This window comes from Mchenga conophoros, linkage group LG15 (genome assembly GCF_057382185.1).
Source record: "Mchenga conophoros isolate Kocher_MC1m ecotype Shallow Benthic linkage group LG15, M_conophoros_male_GT1.1, whole genome shotgun sequence".
NCBI classification, from domain to species: domain Eukaryota; kingdom Metazoa; phylum Chordata; class Actinopteri; order Cichliformes; family Cichlidae; genus Mchenga; species Mchenga conophoros.
Window position 1 is genome coordinate 8,089,670 of NC_140540.1, and position 19,597 is coordinate 8,109,266.

Below are 19,597 nucleotides of genomic sequence, written 5' to 3' on the forward strand. Positions count from 1 at the left end.
TTTAAGAGTGCAAGGTGCCATTAACCTTAGACAGAGGCTTTCTCTGGCAAGCTGCTCCTGAATCAGCTGATGCATCTAAAACTTTGGAATAGGATAGAATATAATAGCTCTTTATTATCATTATACATGTACAACAAAATTGTGGATTTTGTACTTGCATTACAAGCACATGCCAATTCAGATGCCACTTTGTTGTAGGTTTATTTTTCTTTTCGTTAGGCTTAATGAGTTAGTAGCAAAAGCTTTCACTGTTTCTCTGTTTTTAGTTGAGTTCAGCTAATGTTAGGACTTTAACATTTTCTGTAATGTTAAAGCATGATGTTTCCACCCCCATGCTTCACAGTAGGTATGGTGTTCTTGGGATGCAACTCAGTATTCTTCTTCCTCCAAACACGACCAGTTGAGTTTATACCAAAAAGTTCTACTTTGGTTTCATCTGACCACATGACATTCTCCCAATCCTCTGCTGTATCATCCATGTGCTCTCTGGCAAACTTCAGACGGGCCTGGACATGCACTGGCTTCAGCAGCGGAACACGTCTGGCACTGCGGGATTTGATTCCCTGCCGTTGTAGTGTGTTACTGATGGTGACCTTTGTTACTTTGGTCCCAGCTCTCTGCAGGTCATTCACCAGGTCCCCCCGTGTGGTTCTGGGATCTTTGCTCACCGTTCTCATGATCATTTTGACCCCACGGGATGAGATCTTGCGTGGAGCCCCAGATCGAGGGAGATTATCAGTGGTCTTGTATGTCTTCCATTTTCTGATGATTGCTCCCACAGTTGATTTTTTCACACCAAGCTGCTTGCCTATTGTAGATTCACTCTTCCCAGTCTGGTGCAGGTCTACAATACTTTTCCTGGTGTCCTTCGAAAGCTCTTTGGTCTTGGCCATGGCGGAGTTTGGAGTCTGACTGTTTGAGGCTGTGGACAGGTGTCTTTTATACAGATGATGAGTTCAAACAGGTGCCATTCATACAGGTAACGAGTGGGGGACAGAAAAGCTTCTTACAGAGGACGTTACAGGTCTGTGAGAGTCAGAGATTTTCCTTGTTTGAGGTGACCAAATACTTATTTTCCACCCTAATTTACGAATAAATTCTTTACAAATCCTACCATGTGAATTCATGGATTTTTTTTTTCCACATTCTGTCTCTCACAGTTGAAGTGTACCTCTGGTGCAAATTACTGACCTCTGTCATCATTTTAAGTGGGGGAACTTGCACAATCGGTGGCTGACTAAATACTTTTTTGCCCCACTGTGTGTGTGTGTGTGTGTGTGTGTGTGTGTGTGTATATGTAATATTGCCACTATTCCCCAAGAATAGCTTCTTGACAGCCACCCTTCCACTGAGTCCATTTCTGATGAGGCGTCAGTGAACAGTAGACATCTTACTTTCCTCACATATCCTAACTTGATTTACTGAGTACAGTGCCTGTAATATTTTTGTCTTCAGCTGGTTACGTTGTCATTTTTATGTCACACAGCCACACAGGCGCCCATGCATTCCGGTGTGCCAACTCATGATAGAGGCAGACGTGTGCTATTATGATGGATGCTGTTTTGTTCGGTGGTGACCAGACTGGGTCAAGTTGGGCTGTGTCAGTGGAAAGGCCAGTGCATGATTCACAGCCGCTGCTTCATAAAGACCCAGAGATGATACATCAGAAAGAGGGGAGAGAAAGGAGAGAGGGATAATGATGGATAAAAGATATGAAAAGAGAAAGGAGTGAAAGTTTCAGATCATGTTGAATGAGAAAAAGGCAACAGCGTTTCGCTTAGCTTCCCGACACATCCTCCTTAGCATTCCAACATACTATGTAGCCAGAAGACGTCTAAAAAGGAAGATATTAATGTGCCCAATTGTAATGCTGACATTTAGGCAGTGCAGGGTGGGGGTGAAATGGGAGGGGGTTGATACAGGAGAAGAGGCATAGAGACTGTAAGAGGTGAAGTCAGGCATAGATTTTGTGACTTAATTTTGAATGATTAGTCATAAGAGCAGGGCATTCAAATGTCAACACTGTCAAGATGTGAGGGTCTGTTTTGCCTCTTTGATGGGCCTTTGTGTATATTGTCCATTTGGCCTTTTTGTCACTAACAGCCGTGTACTTAAGGTTATTTCTTTATGACATTTCAAAGACAATCAGGAAACGTCGGAAAGCAAATATGCGTGTAAGTGTAGGTGTGTGCGCTTATTCTGCGTAGGTGCACACTGTACTTTGTGTACACTGTGCTTGTTGACGTAGCTGCCATCTCTGCTACTGCCTTGATTTCGTATTGTGGCGATGTTAATTAGTATTCCAAATCCCATGGCAGTGCTAGCAATAATGGCCACACACACACCTACACACACTCAAGTGCAGTGAAAGAAGGTGGCTCTCTGCATTAAAGCCTTCATATAGCTTTTCACTGTAAATGTGAAGGAAAATCACATGCATGTCTGTGTGGGTGAATAAGCAGTGATCACAGATTGATGCGACGTGTCTCCGTCAATGTCATGGATCATTTGCCGTGAAACACTGCTTTGATGCTGTTTGGACCAAGCAGTGTGTCATCTATATAATAATATGGATGAAGTGAGGTGAGCAGAATGTGCTCTGCCATTCCCTCCATAAGCTTCTCTGTAGCTACACCCCCTCCCGACCTCACACATTAAATCCAACCTAGCCTGTCTGACTTTTCCCGAAGGCGGATCTTCTTCTCCTTTTTTTTTTCCCCATTTCACATTTCAAAATGTCATGTCCTTTTCCCCACTTGCAATTCATTGATTATTTTTTATTCATATTTGATAAGGTTGAAATTATGGGTTAGTCGGCCAAACATATTCCCAAAGTATATAATTATTCAGGTCAATCATAAAAACACATTTTATTCTTTATATTCACTTTCTGCAGTATCCAATTATTTCCTCTTTGTCCGTTCTTTTTCATGGCCTGTCTTGATAGCAGAAAGTTATATCTAAACACACTCCTGATTCTTGTTTCCCGCAGTCTCTTTATCAGTCTTTGCTTTTGTTTCGTTGATAGAATTTCCATTTTTATGCACCAATTAAGCAGAAAATTATAGAATACATCTGTTTGTGGGCTTTCATGCATATGTAAACATGACAGGCACAATATTTGAAAAGGGCTTAAGACCTCAGTGTGTTTTAAGTGTTGTTACAAGTGCATATGGGTTTGCCAACACATGGACAAACATATATGTTTGCTCACACCTAAGTGCATCTGCCCTCCCGCCATATCATAAAACACCCCCATCACAGCTGCTGTATATTTAAATATTAAGGCAACCGTTTGAAGTATGCAACACCCGAGTGCTAAGATAAGCCTTTGCTTGACATGAAAGACGTTGAAGGATGGCATACTATTTTGTTGGAACTACAGTCTTTGTTTGATATGACAGGAATACAAACAGGAACACAAGTGGGATTGTTTCTGGTTGACAGAACAATGGTGTTGTTGATTATTAACAGGCACAACAAGGAATTGTGTGCAAAAAATAATAAATAAAAAAATAATTTTATAAAAATGACAGCGTGTTGCCACGGTGGGGAACATGTGAAGAGGAGAAGCCGGACAGGGAAGCTGGGAAAGATTTGTCTGATGAAAGCGAATGAGCCTGTACTGTGGGAAGAGGGTTTTACAAGAACAAAGAGCGAGCAGAGTCTCTTTCCAAGTAGATAAATAATAAATGTGATGGGGTTGAGAAAGCTATCTTATGGCCACAGCCTAATGCAACAGATCAGGGGTCATTGTCGTGATGGCAAAGCCCCAGCTATAATTCCACTTGTTTTGGCAGCTTTTATCTATCCCCCTTGGGCTCTCTCTCTTTTTTTGAAAACTTTATTTATTCTCTGTTTTTAACTTGGAGCAAGGAGAGATGAGCACAGTGCTTTGTCATCTTGGTGGGATCACTGATGACTTGGAAAGAAGAAAAAAAAAGACCCTAAACACCAGAGAGGAGGCAGAGCAATAAAATAAACAAGAAAAGAAGGGATGTGCAGAGGGAGACAGACAGGAGGAAAAATAAGAAGAAAAGAGCCCGAGGACAGCTGAAGTTATAGGAGTGGGCAGCGCGGTGCCAGATGAGAAAGAGGGAGAGAGACGGTGAAAACTGAGATGAAGGGGAAGGGACTCTTGCGATGTTATCTTTTTTGGCATGTTCTTTGCTGCTTCGTAGCGCCAGGTAAACGCAGTCTTCAGCTCACATCTACCTTTGAATTTTTGTTTAAACGAAATTTTACACATAAATAATTTAAGCAAATTCCCATCTTAAGTTACGCTATCTTCCTCACACCTCGAATATTCATCGAGCTATGTGCGCATGCATGATTAAGGAGAATGAGCAGTTGTAACACTGGTTTTAATATGTTACCGTGCGCCGCTGTGTGTCGAGATGGTTTTAAGCGACAAGCTTGTTCTCTCCTTCTAACACCGATCTACTCTTGCTTTCTAGCCACTCCTCTTCTGTGTTTTGTCTTCTGAGCTCTTCCCCCTCCGGTCTCTTATCTTACTCTTCTTCCTCTCTTGAGGCGTGCGCCATTATGTACACCCAGGTGTCATGTTATGCAACGTGGGTCTACTAAGTTAGTGCACAGAAAATGCAAAACGAATAGAGGGAGAGGTTAGAAAAGCTGTATTTGTTTGTCATTGCACTCAACTTGTCATGTCATGCATACACAAGGGTATTTGTGTGGGTTTTTGTTTTTTCTCCACAGGCCTGTGTGTCTTTATCTCTGCACTTATGTTTCCCCTGCATGTTTTATGCGTCTCACTTTCAACTCGTAATAAACTCCTGAAACCCCTACAGGCCTCGAGGCTTTGCCCTTTTGGTGTTTGCTTCTCTTTGCGCTCTCTCTCCCTCTTTTTTTTTTTTCTCCCCCTAAACCTGCCCCCTCTTATCAACTCCGCTCACTTCCTCTGCATCGCTCATTTTCTGCCTCACTCTTCCCAGCCCGCTTTCTCCCCTCTTGTGAAGTGTGCGCCCTCTGTAACTTTATTTTGCTCGTCGCTGGGGACATTAGCCAGAGCAGGTCAATGAATATTGATGAGCTCATTCAGAGCGCTCTCAGTAAAGGCCAGACAACGAGATCTCTGCATCCCATGGCTCCGCTGGCACTCCCAGTCCGATACACTGACATGCCCACATCCCGTGTTCTCTCCCTTCACTTTTTTTTCTTCTTCTTGCCTCTCAGGTCAAGGACTGAGATAATTGCCAAGTCATAGAGAAGATTATCAGGTAGCTTTGTTGATGGGGGCAAAGGTTCACACAGTGTTTCACTAATAGCCCATGTAAATTTAGGAAGAAACGGAGCATCTGTGACTTGAATTTGATTTTGAAGAGAAGCAGACTCATGGGTCACATTAGCTGAACGAGGCTGTCAGGTGTAGTGTTGCTTGTGATGCAGAGTATTTCAAAAAAAGAGTTTACCATGCACATTTTTGTTAGTAACCATTTTTGATTAATCGGTGCATGGCAATTGCAATCATATGCATGACCTTATCATATCGTTTTAAATTTTAAAATGTCATCATGAATTACAATTTGAAATTAAGTCTAGAAATATGAAAAAGGTTAATTTTTTTGAAACAAAGGTCAAAAAGCAACATTCTCAAGTATTACCCAACAGCAAAGTACATTAACTGCACACTTAAGGGTGGAGATGAACTTGAACAAATTAGTGCAGTCTAACCTATGGGGATATTGTAAATAATGGAACTTTAATTTAATAGTCACAAAAACTTGTTACTTTATCAGCGGAAGTAAGGAAGAGGAGGCAAAGTATGGGGTTTTTTGTGGGGTTTTTTTTTTGTTTTTTTTTTAAGAAACAATAAAATCTGGTTCAGAAATGTGTATATGTATAGCTTTTGAGATTAACTAGCCTTCCTGTCATGTTCGTGTTTAATCTGACCAATTTACAACTTAAAACACTCATAAATACCGTGTTTTACATCTGATTGCCTCAAGGCCTTATAATATCCTCCACACTATGCACATGAACATATAAAAGCGATGATCACGTCTTTCATTGACTTTTGAGTGTTTTAATCAACCTTGTTACATCTGTGGTGCGCCCCTGTGGGGTCGTTCAGTCAACAACCCACGCAAATGACCCACTGAACTGAATTTGGTGGTGAAAAATGTTTGTTATGCTAATTTAAGAGCTGTTAAAACAGACCGGTCAATTTTGAGCAGGAACACTAAAGTAAGGAGGTGAACAAAACTGGAGGGCTAGTGGAAAGACAAATTGTGTCTTGTAATTTATTGATGCTTTTATTTTTTGTTGTAATTGTATTATTTTTATTCCTATGTTCAGCACTTTGGTCAGTGGTTGCTGCTTTTAAAGTGCTTTATGAATAAAGTTGGTTGCTCACTTAATTTGGAGCAACTGGTCATGACAGTCCTTACCGCAAAACTTCCGCAAAACAGTTTCCTGGACCAGAAATTGGTTTGGGTGGTTGTCATTTACTTTACATAGACAACCACCCAACATATTACATATTGACGCAATTAGATGCCCAGGTATTTATAAAAAAAATGCTATCCCCCTTCATGCTGCTCGTTTGATAGAAAGGGGGAATTGAGAGTGCTCATCGTCGTGATTGAAGTAAGATGTGATGAGTGTGGGAGAGAGCTGCCAAGACGGACAGTGATGGACAGCACTCATCATTAACCCGTCGACCACAGTGTCACACCGGCAGGTGATGATTTGTTAACTATATACTTCCACCAGTCACTCAGTTGCAAGGAGGGAACTTGTGAGGAATGAAGGGATGGTGTCATGTGGTGCTGGTCTGCATGCGTGTGGTGTGATCTAATAACTGCAGCATAAATGGAGTTTTTATTTAAAGTTGCACTGACGGTATGAATGAGCGCTGTCTTGAAATATCAGTGTCCTTATTACTTACATCTTTCCACCATGAGGATGATATTTTGGTAGGGATGGGTATCGTTTAGGTTTTATCCGATACCGGTGCCAAACCGGTACTTTTGAAACGGTGCCGGTGCTCAAACGGTGCTCAAACCGGTGCTTAAAGAATGGAGAACACAAAATTGGTCCAAAAACCTCTCATGGTCAGCTGGTTTTTTGTAAAAAGATAACAATGTTAGCCTTTTCTGCAGCTATGGGGCATATATGGTATCACTCTTGGCTGGAAGCAGTGCTTAAACAATGGAAAAAACACAAACTTTGTCCAAAACCTCTCATGTTTAACTGTTTCCCACTTTTTCTTTGGTCATTTTAGCCTTTTTGGCCAGGGTGAAGGGAGTATCTGCCATCAAACAAGAAGACAGCCGCATGTAGCTATGATGATGTTTGCTAGTTCACCTTACATGCATTAATGTAATAACGTGGTTAGCCTACTCAACGTAAATTACACACGAACAACATTAAGCTACTCACGCAGAAAAGAACAGCTGCTGCTGCATCATCATCCTCATCATTTCTGCTACACTGGCAGGGCTAGGGGCCAGGACTCTCCTCTTCGTGTTTTTGGGGGATGTTGCTAACTCCGGGTCCGATAACAGGCAACCCACCCGCAGTAGATGCGCTCGGTGTGAGGTCTCGCAGCAAGCTATCAAATACAGCGCATTTCTGGGCTTTTAAAAAAACCCGCTATGCGTCGCCAGGTGTTTCATCGGATTCGAGGTGTTACCTCCTTTGACAGTATCACAGTATCAGCTTAAAGCACTTGTTGCAGGCTGCTGAGTTTGCATATTTTGCTGTGAAGTACAGCCAGGCTTTTGACCGCTTCGCCTTGGGCATTTTTAATCTGTAGCTCTGCTCTAAAAAAACGTACGTACCTGGACCCGCCTACTATCCTCGGAAACGTAAAATGATTGGCTAGAAGTGTATCACAGCTCAGGAAAAAAAAGCACCGAAATAAAGCACCGAAATGTGCGCTGCTTTTCGGTCTGGTTACTACCGTTTATGTCAGAACCAGTGCCACACCGGTACCCATCCCTATATTTTGGTGTTTGTTTTTACAACTGGAGGGAGGACTACCAAACAGTTTTTATCTTCAATGCTACCAACAATGACCGTCACAGGGCTCCTCTCAGTTACCATGACTGGCATGACAGTTTGTATAGTGTGTAGGGTTTTGTGTTATCTATTAGCAAAAATGGATTTTAGTTTTCTTAATTATGATAAAGTTATCGATGATTATTGTGTTTTGATTCATTCATAGTTCAACTTAATGTAGGCAGTAAGTCATCATCCAGTTAGCCAACCGTTTTGCTTTGATTGTGCAGTATGAACAATGGGGAAAAACAGACTGAAGGCATACAGAGATTCACATTTTACCTGATATCCTTGGGTCGTTTAGCTCAAGCAATGCTGTGCCTCAGTTTTCAAGTATTTGTGGCATTAGTTATTTACCAGTTAACAGTGAATTTGAAGTTTCTATTATATATGCCTATCTAAATACTCTATATATAATTTTTTTATATTTAGTGATGTAACATTATATTTAAGTTAGTGCTGTCAGCGTGCGTGGGGCTGCACGGCGTCAATGCATTAGTGCAGTTAGCTCTTAACGTGTTAGCGTCGTCCAGCCCCACCCACGTGGCGATCCGCAGTAACTCGCTAACCGAGATTTAATGCAGTTACTGCATTAATGTCATTTTAAGAAGATTAACGCTGACAGCACTAACTTAAATTTATATATGGGCTGTGCATGATTGTGTTATATAGCACATATTATCCACAATTGTTTACACTGTAGTCAGTGTTGTTCATTATAGATTCTAGCCATAGGGTGTTTTGTTAAGGCAGACAGAGGCAGAGCTGTGACTCTGTGCTGTTTTTCTAAAATGAACCTCTGATGAAAGTTATTGATGTTGAGAGTTTAAATGGTAATTATTAAACTTTAAAGAAACTTTAAAAAACCACTCAGAGCTTGACCAGCAGCACTGATTGTTGAGTCTAGGAGTTATTTGTCAGACTTCCCCCTTGCTGATTGTGAGTGATTGAGCTGTTTGTCTTCTACATTTACGGACGGATTAGATTAATTAATAAAAAAAAAAAAACTAGTGCATGTTGAAAATGTAAGCATTAATCATCAATCACTGTCATCAGAGCTGTATCTGATACGACTGCAGTAGGTTCCTGTCTTGACTGTAATCCGTTTAGTCTGCAGGTAATATATATAAAAGCCTTTTACTGCATTAAGTAGTCGCTCTGTTTCACCGAATGTGAAAAGGAATGACTGCAGAAATAGACGATAATTTAGTGGAGGTGGTCAACAGCTGTTGAATATTGCAGCCTTTTCATTTTCGGAGAGCTGTCAAAAGGAAATGTAGATATGAAGACTGTTTTCAGAACTCTGGTTGTCCCCTCAAACCTCCAGCAAGTAAGCAATTACTCCAAGGGTTGCTCTGTTAAATCAATAATTTAGGGGGCGATCGTGGCTCAAGAGTTGGGCGTTCGCCTTGTAATTGGAAGGTTGCCGGTTCGAGCCCCCGCTTGGACAGTCTCGGTCGTTGTGTCCTTGGGCAAGACACTTCACCCGTTGCCTACTGGTGGTGGTCAGAGGGCCCGGTGGCGCCAGTGTCCGGCAGCCTCGCCTCTGTCAGTGCGCCCCAGGGTGGCTGTGGCTACAATGTAGCTTGCCATCACCAGTGTGTGAATGTGTGTGTGAATGGGTGGATGACTGGATATGTAAAGCGCTTTGGGGTCCTTAGGGACTAGTAAAGCGCTATATAAATACAGGCCATAATTAAACCTCAGCCTATGAACACTTTGGTTAAAAAAACCATGTGCAGTAGATTTTTGTCAAATGTTAAGCAGGCCCCTTATTTCCCTATGTTTACTGACCATGTGATCATACCTTTCTTTCTTTTATGTGAAGCTACAAAAGGTATCTACAGACTGCAACATCGTTATGCCCACAATCAGTTTTGAACTAAAAGAAGAAAACGTAGGGTCATAAATAAGTTTGTAGGGTCCTGGGAATTTGTTTTAATGGAGTAATGAGTAATTTGATGGGAGGCAACTTGTCTAGGAGCAATCGTTGTCCAACTTGGACTGACTGCAACCGCTCCCAGACAGTCTGCAAATAATTCCTGCCTAATTTATAAGAAGGCAGATTCCCAACCTGTTGCAATCAGTCTGAGTCACTCTGGATTGATGAGCACAACTAATCTGCCATGCTTCTGGCTATAAAAGCAAGATCTTTTTGCAGATAAGCTGTCTTACAGCAGCTGCGTCACTGCTTGTGGAGGAATTCCTCAATTTCTGTGAGGTTCTGGGTGAACTCTTGCTGGGCTTGCCGATTTATCTTTTATGACAGATAATTATCACAAACAAGACTGTATGTAATGGCCAACTTGACCCCATTCAATTGCAAACTTATAGCAGACTAACAGCAGCGTATTGCCATTTTATTGTCACCTTATTGCCGTCTTGGTTCACCAAGTGCTGCTGTGAAGATGGGATCTGACTGCGAATGGTTGCAGACCTGCTTCCCCATCTTTGAAGAAACCATTTCAAAGGCTGCAAGATCAAATGCTCATTTCACACAGTTGCAGTAATTCTATTTATCTGGCACTCTACAACTACTGTTGTCCCTAAATAGATTTTTAGCATTAATTGAAGCTTGGCAGTCAGTGGACTTTCCACCAACATAATCACCCCAAACATACACACGTGCTCATACACATATGCTCAAGTCAAATAAAGCCTGATTTGGCTTCTTTCTTTTTTTTTTCCCTTAAAATCTTGCTTTATGTCAGTTCCCGGTTTTAAATTTAAAAATTCCATCAGAATGCTGTCAGAAATTGAGCAACTACCAAAAAAATTAATGGGGTTAAATCTATGAACAGTATAATGATGTTATTATTGAATACTGACTTTGTAGGTTGAAGAACTGTGATTATGGGCTTTATGGAGTTCTATTTATAACACTTTATATTTTTACTATAACAATAATATAAAATATCAACAATTTACAAACTAGTGCAAAAATGAGTACTTTTCTGTCTTCTTAACATAAACCAACAAAGGAATACCAAAAAAGAAGGTTCCTCTGCTCTGTAGCTTGTGCAACTTTTTGAAGATATTTAGATTATGCACTAAAAAAAAAAAAGAGTCTAGTAACTCTTAACCAGCTCACCTGAAAGCACAAACATTAACACTAAGCTTGGTATGGCATAGCATGGCCTGGTTGGGCGTCAGAAACATAAGTGAGTGGCATAGGCCCTAAGCTGGCATAGCCAGGTGGTCAATTTAATGTATGGACCATCAGTCTCTAGTCTAGTCACTCGCATTAGAACATGTAGGCAGGGAGGGAGGGAGAAAACATACTGTCAACCTCAGGTGCAAATAATGCATTGCCAATTATGTCTCTGGGTCGTAACAAGAGGAGAGGCAGTTCTTCAAGCCTTGGCACCCACTCTACTCTAACATAGCTTCATAGCTTCATGCTCAAGCAACAGCGGTATGTTTGCAAACTGTAATAAATGTTATGCCGTACCTGTCAGGCACTTAGTAATTACCTCAAACCTTGTCGTGCCCTTAAACATCTATGTTGCACTGTACACTGCTTTTAGGGTGGATGTTGACAGTCCTCAATAAAATGGGTAGAAGGCAGGTTTTTCAAGGAAAGGCAGTCCTTTGCTTAACTTTTATGCTTTGAGTACCTATAGACCATTTCTTTTAGTGTTGTTTTGTATGCTGACATATGAAATACATTAGCTAACATGTCAAAGCATAAAAATTTACTTTAACAGTATATAAGACAAAAACTTTAACCCATAAAACCCTGCTCAGGTTGGTGCTGTGACCTGCAATAATAGTGTTAATAATGGTATTTTTGCTTGTGTATTTTCATGCTTGAAAAATGAAAGTTTTTTTACAATTTGTTCAAGTTGATTTAAATATAAGCCTTTTAATAAAGGAATATTTCTTTAGTTTTATGTGTACTGAACTAAGTCCTCTTAGTCACTTAACCAACAACAAGCTATTATAGATTTGTTCAGTTCATTTAAAAGGATGCCATAAATTGTAAAATGATAAAATGTACTGAAGACGGCATATGGGGCTCATTTCATTGGAATATTATGTTTACCCCTGAAGAATTATTGTTCAGCATTTAGGGTATTCGTTCTAAAATTATCTACAGTATTACCTTCAAGTGTGATGAAAGCCGTGCATATTTAACAGACCACAGCTGAACACTTTGATGCTGGAATATTTATTTAGTGGGATCTTATAGCTTAAGGAAAGACTGTGACATATGGTGAAAACAGTTTCACAGGAGTTTATGGAGCTTTGTTTCTTTGCTTCTTCTCTGCGTGCATGTTTGCATGGTCCTCATTGTGTTTTGTGTGTGTCTCCCCATTAATGGAGTGAAAGCAGTCTCATGCAAGTGACTCTTTCATCTGTCTACCCCCTCAAACACACTCGCATACATATATAGTTTCTCTTTCTAAAGCAGTAAACGTCAACTGGACTCGTCTGCTGCGGTCTTTTATACTTCATCTCCATTTCTATCCTCTGAGAACTGTATGTGTTTTTGCCCATGAGGTTTCTGACAATCTTTTTTTTGCTTTGCTATTGATGTGGTCCTATCTCTTTCTCACACACTGGCACTCTTCCTGTCTTTTTTCCCCTCCTATTTTATTATCATATGCTGATAGCAGAGTTAGAATGCATTGCAATTTTTCAATTTGCAAAGCGAGAACCTTTTGGACTACACAACACTGTTTTTGGCAAACTACAACCAACTCTGATTACTGTTAGTCTTTTTCAAAAAGGTGAAAGCAGTTTTTTTTTCAGCTTTAGGAAGATTTACAAGGTATGACATTTCAGTCAATCTTTCTAACTCATGTAATGCTGTGTAAGCTTTTAGACGAGACAAAGAGGAGACTGCTGTAGATTTGAAAGGAAAATGTTTTTCCCATCTCCCTTAAAGCAGGAATTTTACCACTCAGCAGTGCAGCATGTTGATATGTAAGGCTCTCCTTGGCTGTTTTGTCTTCATTTCATAATGTGTCAGATATTCTTCTTGTAAAACAATGCAGACTTTTAAACTTTCAGTTATACTGATAAGTCATGTGAACAACTAAATAAACCCTAACTGCTTCCAAAAAAGGAACGTCTCATATATTATACAGCCCTTACTTATCATTTTAAAGTTTAAAGTTTATGACAATACAATTAGAAAAAATGTTAAAAATGTCCTTTGGACAGATGAGAAGAAATGTCAAACCAAGCACAGCACAAACGCCTCATACCAACTGCTGAGCTCGGAGATGCAGGCTCATGATTTGTTTGGGGTTTTTTGTTTTTTCAGCAGCTGCACGTGAGGACCTTGCAGTCACTGACTTGCCTGTGCCAGAGTATTCTAGAGTAAAGTTTGAGGTTTTCTGTCCCACAGTTAAAGATTGGCCCAAACTGGGTCATGCAACAGGATAATGATCCCAAGCAGAGCAGTAAATCTAAAATCGAATGGCTGAACTGAAAAAGAAAAAAAATGTGTGGGCCTAATATCCTCCACAATGATGTGACAGACTGAAGAAGTCATACAGAAGATGATCACTTCGTTATTGCTGCTAAAGGTGGTTCTACGAGCTACTTGATCATAGGGTGGTTCTACAAGACACAATTTGAAGATTTGCAAAAAGAATTCCAGATTTTTGATTTATCCATCATTGTTTACTGTTATGCAACGTTAAATACACTCAGGCAGAAGGTCAGAAGGCAGCAGAATTTGTGGCTATATTTTATATAGGTTTTTCCCTTTGCATGTTAGTGATTTAGCATATTTGTATTTTCGCTTACAGTGTTTCTGTCTGGGTTTCCAGAGCCAAGTCACGATTTCCAATACAGATAGTGTGTGTTATTAATAGAGACTGTGTTATCCTGGGGACCTGAATATTACTGCCATTCCCGCAGTTTTTCAGATGTTGGTGAACGCCTCATTTCTATCTCCCTGTCCCTACTTTTTTTAAACATGCTGGCTTCGAAATCATAATCATTTTAAAAAAGAGCCTCATTGTTTCTGTTTCAGTTTTTAGCGTTTTGTACAAAGTGTTTCTAAATCAATGATTTGTCTTGAAACTTCATAGCAAACATTAGTAGATGGAGATGGGCATTTTGCAGTGTCCCATTGCAATTGCATATCAAGACACACACAAGCAGTTTCAGTTCTTCATCCTGCTGAAAAGGCTGACAGAGGGTAATAAACCAGCTACTGGTAACTGCTCATTGTCATGTTTCATTTACTTCCACCTCCCCCTGTCTGCTTTCTTCATTTCCATGCTTTCTTCTTGTTCTCTATGTTCATGTATATCTTTTTGTTAGCACCGTGGCTACCTCCAGGCACAGTGGGCGAGCGGTTTAGCATGCTGTTGTCATAATTTAACAGCAGCGTTGGCTGTGCCAGCAGAAAAGAATTGGTTTTTTATACTTAAAATTACACGCAGTTTGTACTTTCACCCTGTGCAACCATTTCTCTCTGTCGGTATTATGGCATATCATATTGTTTGCTGATCTCTCAGTGGGAGCGGCTGCAAGTGGTTTACAAGAACTGAAGTCTTAATTTCTGTTTTTTTCCACACTTACTCAATTTGGTTTTAAGGGAAATGTGTGGTAGAAATTTTTTCTACACCTTATCTGTAATATATAGTATTTCCATGTGATTATTTAAAAGAAATTAAAAAAGAGCAATCCATACCATTTCTAACATACGTTTTACTGCCTAAAGTGTCTTTTGCTGCCTCTTCTTTATTGCTAAACAACTAAAGCTTTTTCAAGCACTGCTGGTTAAAGCTGCTGTTTTCGGTTGATTTGTTTTATTTTCACACAATAGAGAAATATTGCACAGTGGATATGGTATGGTATTTTTTCCTGATAACCTATAGCACTTTATGTTTTCCTTGGCTTTAAAAATAAACCATTGTTTCTGCAGCACTGAGGTAGTTCTATGAACATAGTAATGATTCCCACTTATGTGACACCTGATAAACACAACATTAAGGCCATTCCCCGTGCTTTTCTTTTATCACGCTTACTAAAGCCACATACACAGTACTTAGTTCTGTCTTGAGGGGGAAAAAAATAAAAAAAATAGTTACTTTACAGATGTTGTTATCCATACAGGAGATCAGTGCTTGATTTAAAAAAAAAAAAAAATTTACATAAAAAAAAAAAAGACTTTTTAGATAGTAGGAATGTGGTGTGTGGGTATTTGCAGCCTTTGTATGCACACAGGAGATTTACAACTCCACCACTGGGAATGACACAGATCCACACACCACCTCACATCTGCAAAAAACACAATATGTTTATTAGTTTCACATGGCAACTAATTTGGTCAAAATCTTTGATGAAATAAAACAAAAAAATCTCAGCATTGATTTGTAATTGCGGTTTGAGTTTGGCTGTGGGCTGTGATTTGATACGTGACTTATAAATATGAAAACGTCCGACATATTCTCTGAACAACTTAAGATGAGAGGGGTGCACAACAACGCAAGATTATTGTATTAACAAGTATGTTGAGGTTAAAGACAGTATCACGAAGTTTACCCTTTTTAACTTATGACGAGTAAACCTAGTCTAAAGCAGGTTATGTTTAGAATTTCTGTTTAAAATCACATCTTTAAAAAAAACACACATTTCAATGACTACTTTGATTTTTCATTCTCTACTGAGAGAATATGTTTTATTCTTGCAACATGGCGAGCCGCAGCTTAAAGAGGCATACTGTAAAGTTGGTCCACAGCAGAATTCAAGTTTATTTGATCCAGAAATTATATTTTCATATTCATCCTATATATCAGATCTATTTTATACAGATGAAATTAAACCTAATAGACCAGAGATTACAAAACTTTACAATGTCTTCACCTTTTAAATTTTTTTTATGACAGTGACTAAAGTAGGTTGCAGTTGATTGGTCAGTTTTTTGCCAAAAAATAGAGCTGACAAGTCAAATGTCCCGTTTAACTGAAGCAGATAGCTTGGGTTGACAAAGACAGCTTGATAACCAGTGTCGTGATTCGTTTTATCTCTGACTGAGATTTTAGGTTTTGCCAGGCCAGCTAACACAAAGAAAGTCTGGCTATTTAAAACTTGCTTAGTAGTACACATCTCATAAAAGCCTGCAAATGAGTCAGAGTCAGATTTAGGGTGAGTAACGCGGGGGCTACAGAGATTTAGGAAACTAATTCTGAAGAAAATCTGGGAGGAATTAGCAAAATGTGCTATTTTGAAAGCAAAAGAAAAGAGTGACGAAAGAATTTTCACTGCAGGCAAGCTGGTTTTAAATAATTGTCAAAAAACAAACTTGATTATTACAGAGCTACCTGCGGGTAATTAAAATGCTTTATTTTGAGCACACCTGATGAATTACTGTTTCCAGGCATTACAGTATTTTGGTGCAACACCTTTGGCAAAGAAGAATAAATATAATTTGGAACAAGGACAAGGATCCTCGAGGCTTCGCTGCATGGTAATAAGGGGAAGAATAATCAGAACAAACACAATAGGGCTCCGGCTGCTTTGCTCCATGTAGGGTCTTAATTATCACATGCTATGTTGCCTTGCTGTCTAAAAGCATCAATATTAGGATGGGCAAAGGGTGGGAAGACGTGGAACGCAGATTGAAAGTATCTGACAGTGCTAAACAGTTTTTAAATAGTAAAGAGATTTTGATGTACATCATATTTACATTGGTTTATTTCCCTCGCTAATATATTTCATGGCATCTGCTAACAGTTTCACTCCCCCCTCCCTCTTCCGTTTGCCCTCCTGCACTCTGTTCATTGTACAACGCCACAGAGGAAATGTTGGTTTTAATCACTAAGCATAATTAATTGACATCCTTCCTTGTTAAGAAAATAAAAGCCTCAGAGCCACAAAGTAATTGACAGAGTTAATTTGGGGGACAACTGTAGGTGAGTTTTGACGTGTGTGTGAGTGGGCAAGTGAGACGATGCAATCTGATAGCCTTTTGTATGCGAAAGAGTTTCTATTTGGATGCATCTGGGTGCACTCACCGTTTATCATTTTTCCATTCCAGGGGGAACATATAATCAGAATATTATCGGGGAATCCCAAGGTCTCACATACCCTTGAATTTACATAGATAATGAATAAATGTGTCCATAAAACTTTAAAAAGGCATCAATAGTTAGAAAATGTTCAGTATTCATAATGCATTAAAGCAGTAATAATGATGAACAAGCTCTGGGTTGCGGTTTACATTCAGGGATGGATTTGAGAGCTTTAGATTGCAGTGAGAGCTTTTTACAGGTAGTTAAGATTCCATTTCTGTTTCCCAAGTGACCTCCATTTCCAGAAGGTCCAGAGCTTAAGCTTTACTCATTTATTGCTCCATCCTCCATCACAAGGCAATTGACTACAACACTGGGCGTGTATCTGTTATGCTGCCAGTGGTTTAGTGCATGATTAGACATTTATAACATGTCTCAGAAGAACTTTAGTCGATTGCCACGACTTTTGCTGTTTATAACAGCATTGTGCAGTAAAAATATGTTTCTGTATATTTTTGAGGTTGATTTTTCCATTGAAACATATTTTCGAATGATTCTGGGTTCATTTTTTTCCCCCCTTGGCTGTATATGAGTGCTTTAGAGCTAGATGTCAGCCAATAAACGAGTGGGATCTGTGCCGTGTGCATGGATTTAAAACCATTATACAAGTAAAGTATCGCTAGGAATAGAATACAAATCCAGTCGTATAAATGTGAGCGCTCCACCAAGGCTGACACCGTTCCCCGAGTCTGGCTGCTGGTGATGCATGTGTGTGCGTACATGTGTTTGTGTGTGTGACACAGCCTGTCTTGCAGCAGCCTTGCTTTGGCAGGTCATAGTTTTCCCCTCAGAAATCAGCCGCTCTCTGAACTGTTAAATCACAACTGGAAGCCAACCTTTGAGAAGAAAATTAATTACTTTCCCTCCTCTCCCCCTCCTCCTCCCTCTCCTCCTCCTCTCATTTCTTCCATATTATCCCTCCCTCATTCCTTTTCATTCTCTTTTCTCACATTCTTTCCCCTCAGTCGTTTTTTCTTTTTTCAAATAAAGTTGGCCACAGGTGACTTTTTTTTTTTTTTTTTTTCTTTTGGAAAATAACAATGAAATGTGCCATTACTCTTAAAAGCCTTATTCTTTCCGTTTGCTGGCTTTGTAGCTTTGATGGAGCTCTAGATTGACTGCGTGTGACTGTGCAGTTCATTCGCATCTTGCTTTGGCAGGAATATCGTGCCCGCAATCTTTAGTGAAATCATTATGTTGTCAAGTTTGTTGAGAGCTTTCTTAATTTGAAATCAATGAAATGGGCTCTATCCATTTTTGCGTATGGTGTGTAGTGGAAATAGCCCGCGTACCCGATGACTAAGATGAGCGTCTCAGTGGATGATGCTGGCATTCGCTGTTATGTTTATCATCAACGACACACATAAGGCAGAATTTTAACAGAAACAGGCATGCTCGATGTTCAGTGTCCTGGGTAAAGCTTGCAGTCAATGTTCTCGTAGCTACCATTTTGTTTTCATTCCAAATTGATTTGCCTTCCTCACAACCCGGTTTCTCTTTTTACCTTTTTCTCAGATCCAGATAGAGGATGTGGAGAATGAAGAAAAACGATACAGCCTTTTCCAGGAGCTGTTGGAAGCGGCGCAGAAGTGGGAAGACTTTCAGTTGCTCATTCTTCTCCTCCAAGCATGGCCACCTATGATGAAAGAGGAAGTGTAAGACAAACGTCCATCTTATTTCGTGTTAATGATTTAACAGTGATGATTTAACAGGACAGTGCTGTCATGGCTTCTATAAAGACTGATTATCAGTTTAAAAAAAAGTTAAGTATTGTAAGTGTTTAAAAACAGCTGTGGAGTAGTGAAGACTTATATGCTGAACCTTATCTTTGACAGAGCCAGGCTAGCTGCGCATCCTTCCAGTAAACTATGTGAGCTCTGCTGTTGGCTCTTGTCTAAAGTTCAGTGGACTGAATATGAGACAGAGCAGAATTAACTGTCAGCAAGAAAAGAAAAAAGCCTCAAAGTATTTTTTTGAGCACATCTATTGTGGTTGTTACATACTTTTTAAATGTTTTTTAAGCGTTTTTATAGTTTTTAAGGCTGTATTCGTGTTTTGCAAAAATCTTGTATCTAATTTCTTTATATTTTTCTTCCTAGTTGCCAGACTTTCTTATGATTTTAATGTGGTCCTGAGCAGTATTTCTCTAGGTTTTCTGAAGTTCTTCAGAAAGTTTGGAGCTTTTCTTTGGATGTTGGCTCTTTATCCACACATTCTCAGTCCAGTCCATGCACCTGACAATTTTCAAAAGAATGTTTTTATTTTTTTAAATAAATATATATATATATATATATATATATATATATATATATATATATATATATATATATATATATATATATATATATATATATACATACATACATACATACATACATACATACATACATACATACCCAGGCACATGGGTCAATACATGAGCGGGACACAGAAAGGGATTGGCAAGAATACCAGAGGCGCAAAACACCAGCTACTGGTAGACAGAACAATCAGCCGAGACTGCAAGACCAGACTGACCAACCTGTGCACTGCCT

At 39.6% G+C, this 19,597-nt stretch overlaps 1 protein-coding gene across 1 annotated transcript in view; it reads left to right on the forward strand.

Annotated features, from left to right (window-relative positions):
• nbas (NBAS subunit of NRZ tethering complex) overlaps positions 1-19,597 on the forward strand; it is a 183,356-nt gene that overhangs the window by 137,201 nt on the left and 26,558 nt on the right. The window contains exon 50 of the mRNA XM_085248034.1: positions 18,579-18,718. Coding sequence (XP_085104160.1) covers positions 18,579-18,718 — 140 coding nt within the window. The remainder of the gene's footprint in view (positions 1-18,578; positions 18,719-19,597) is intronic.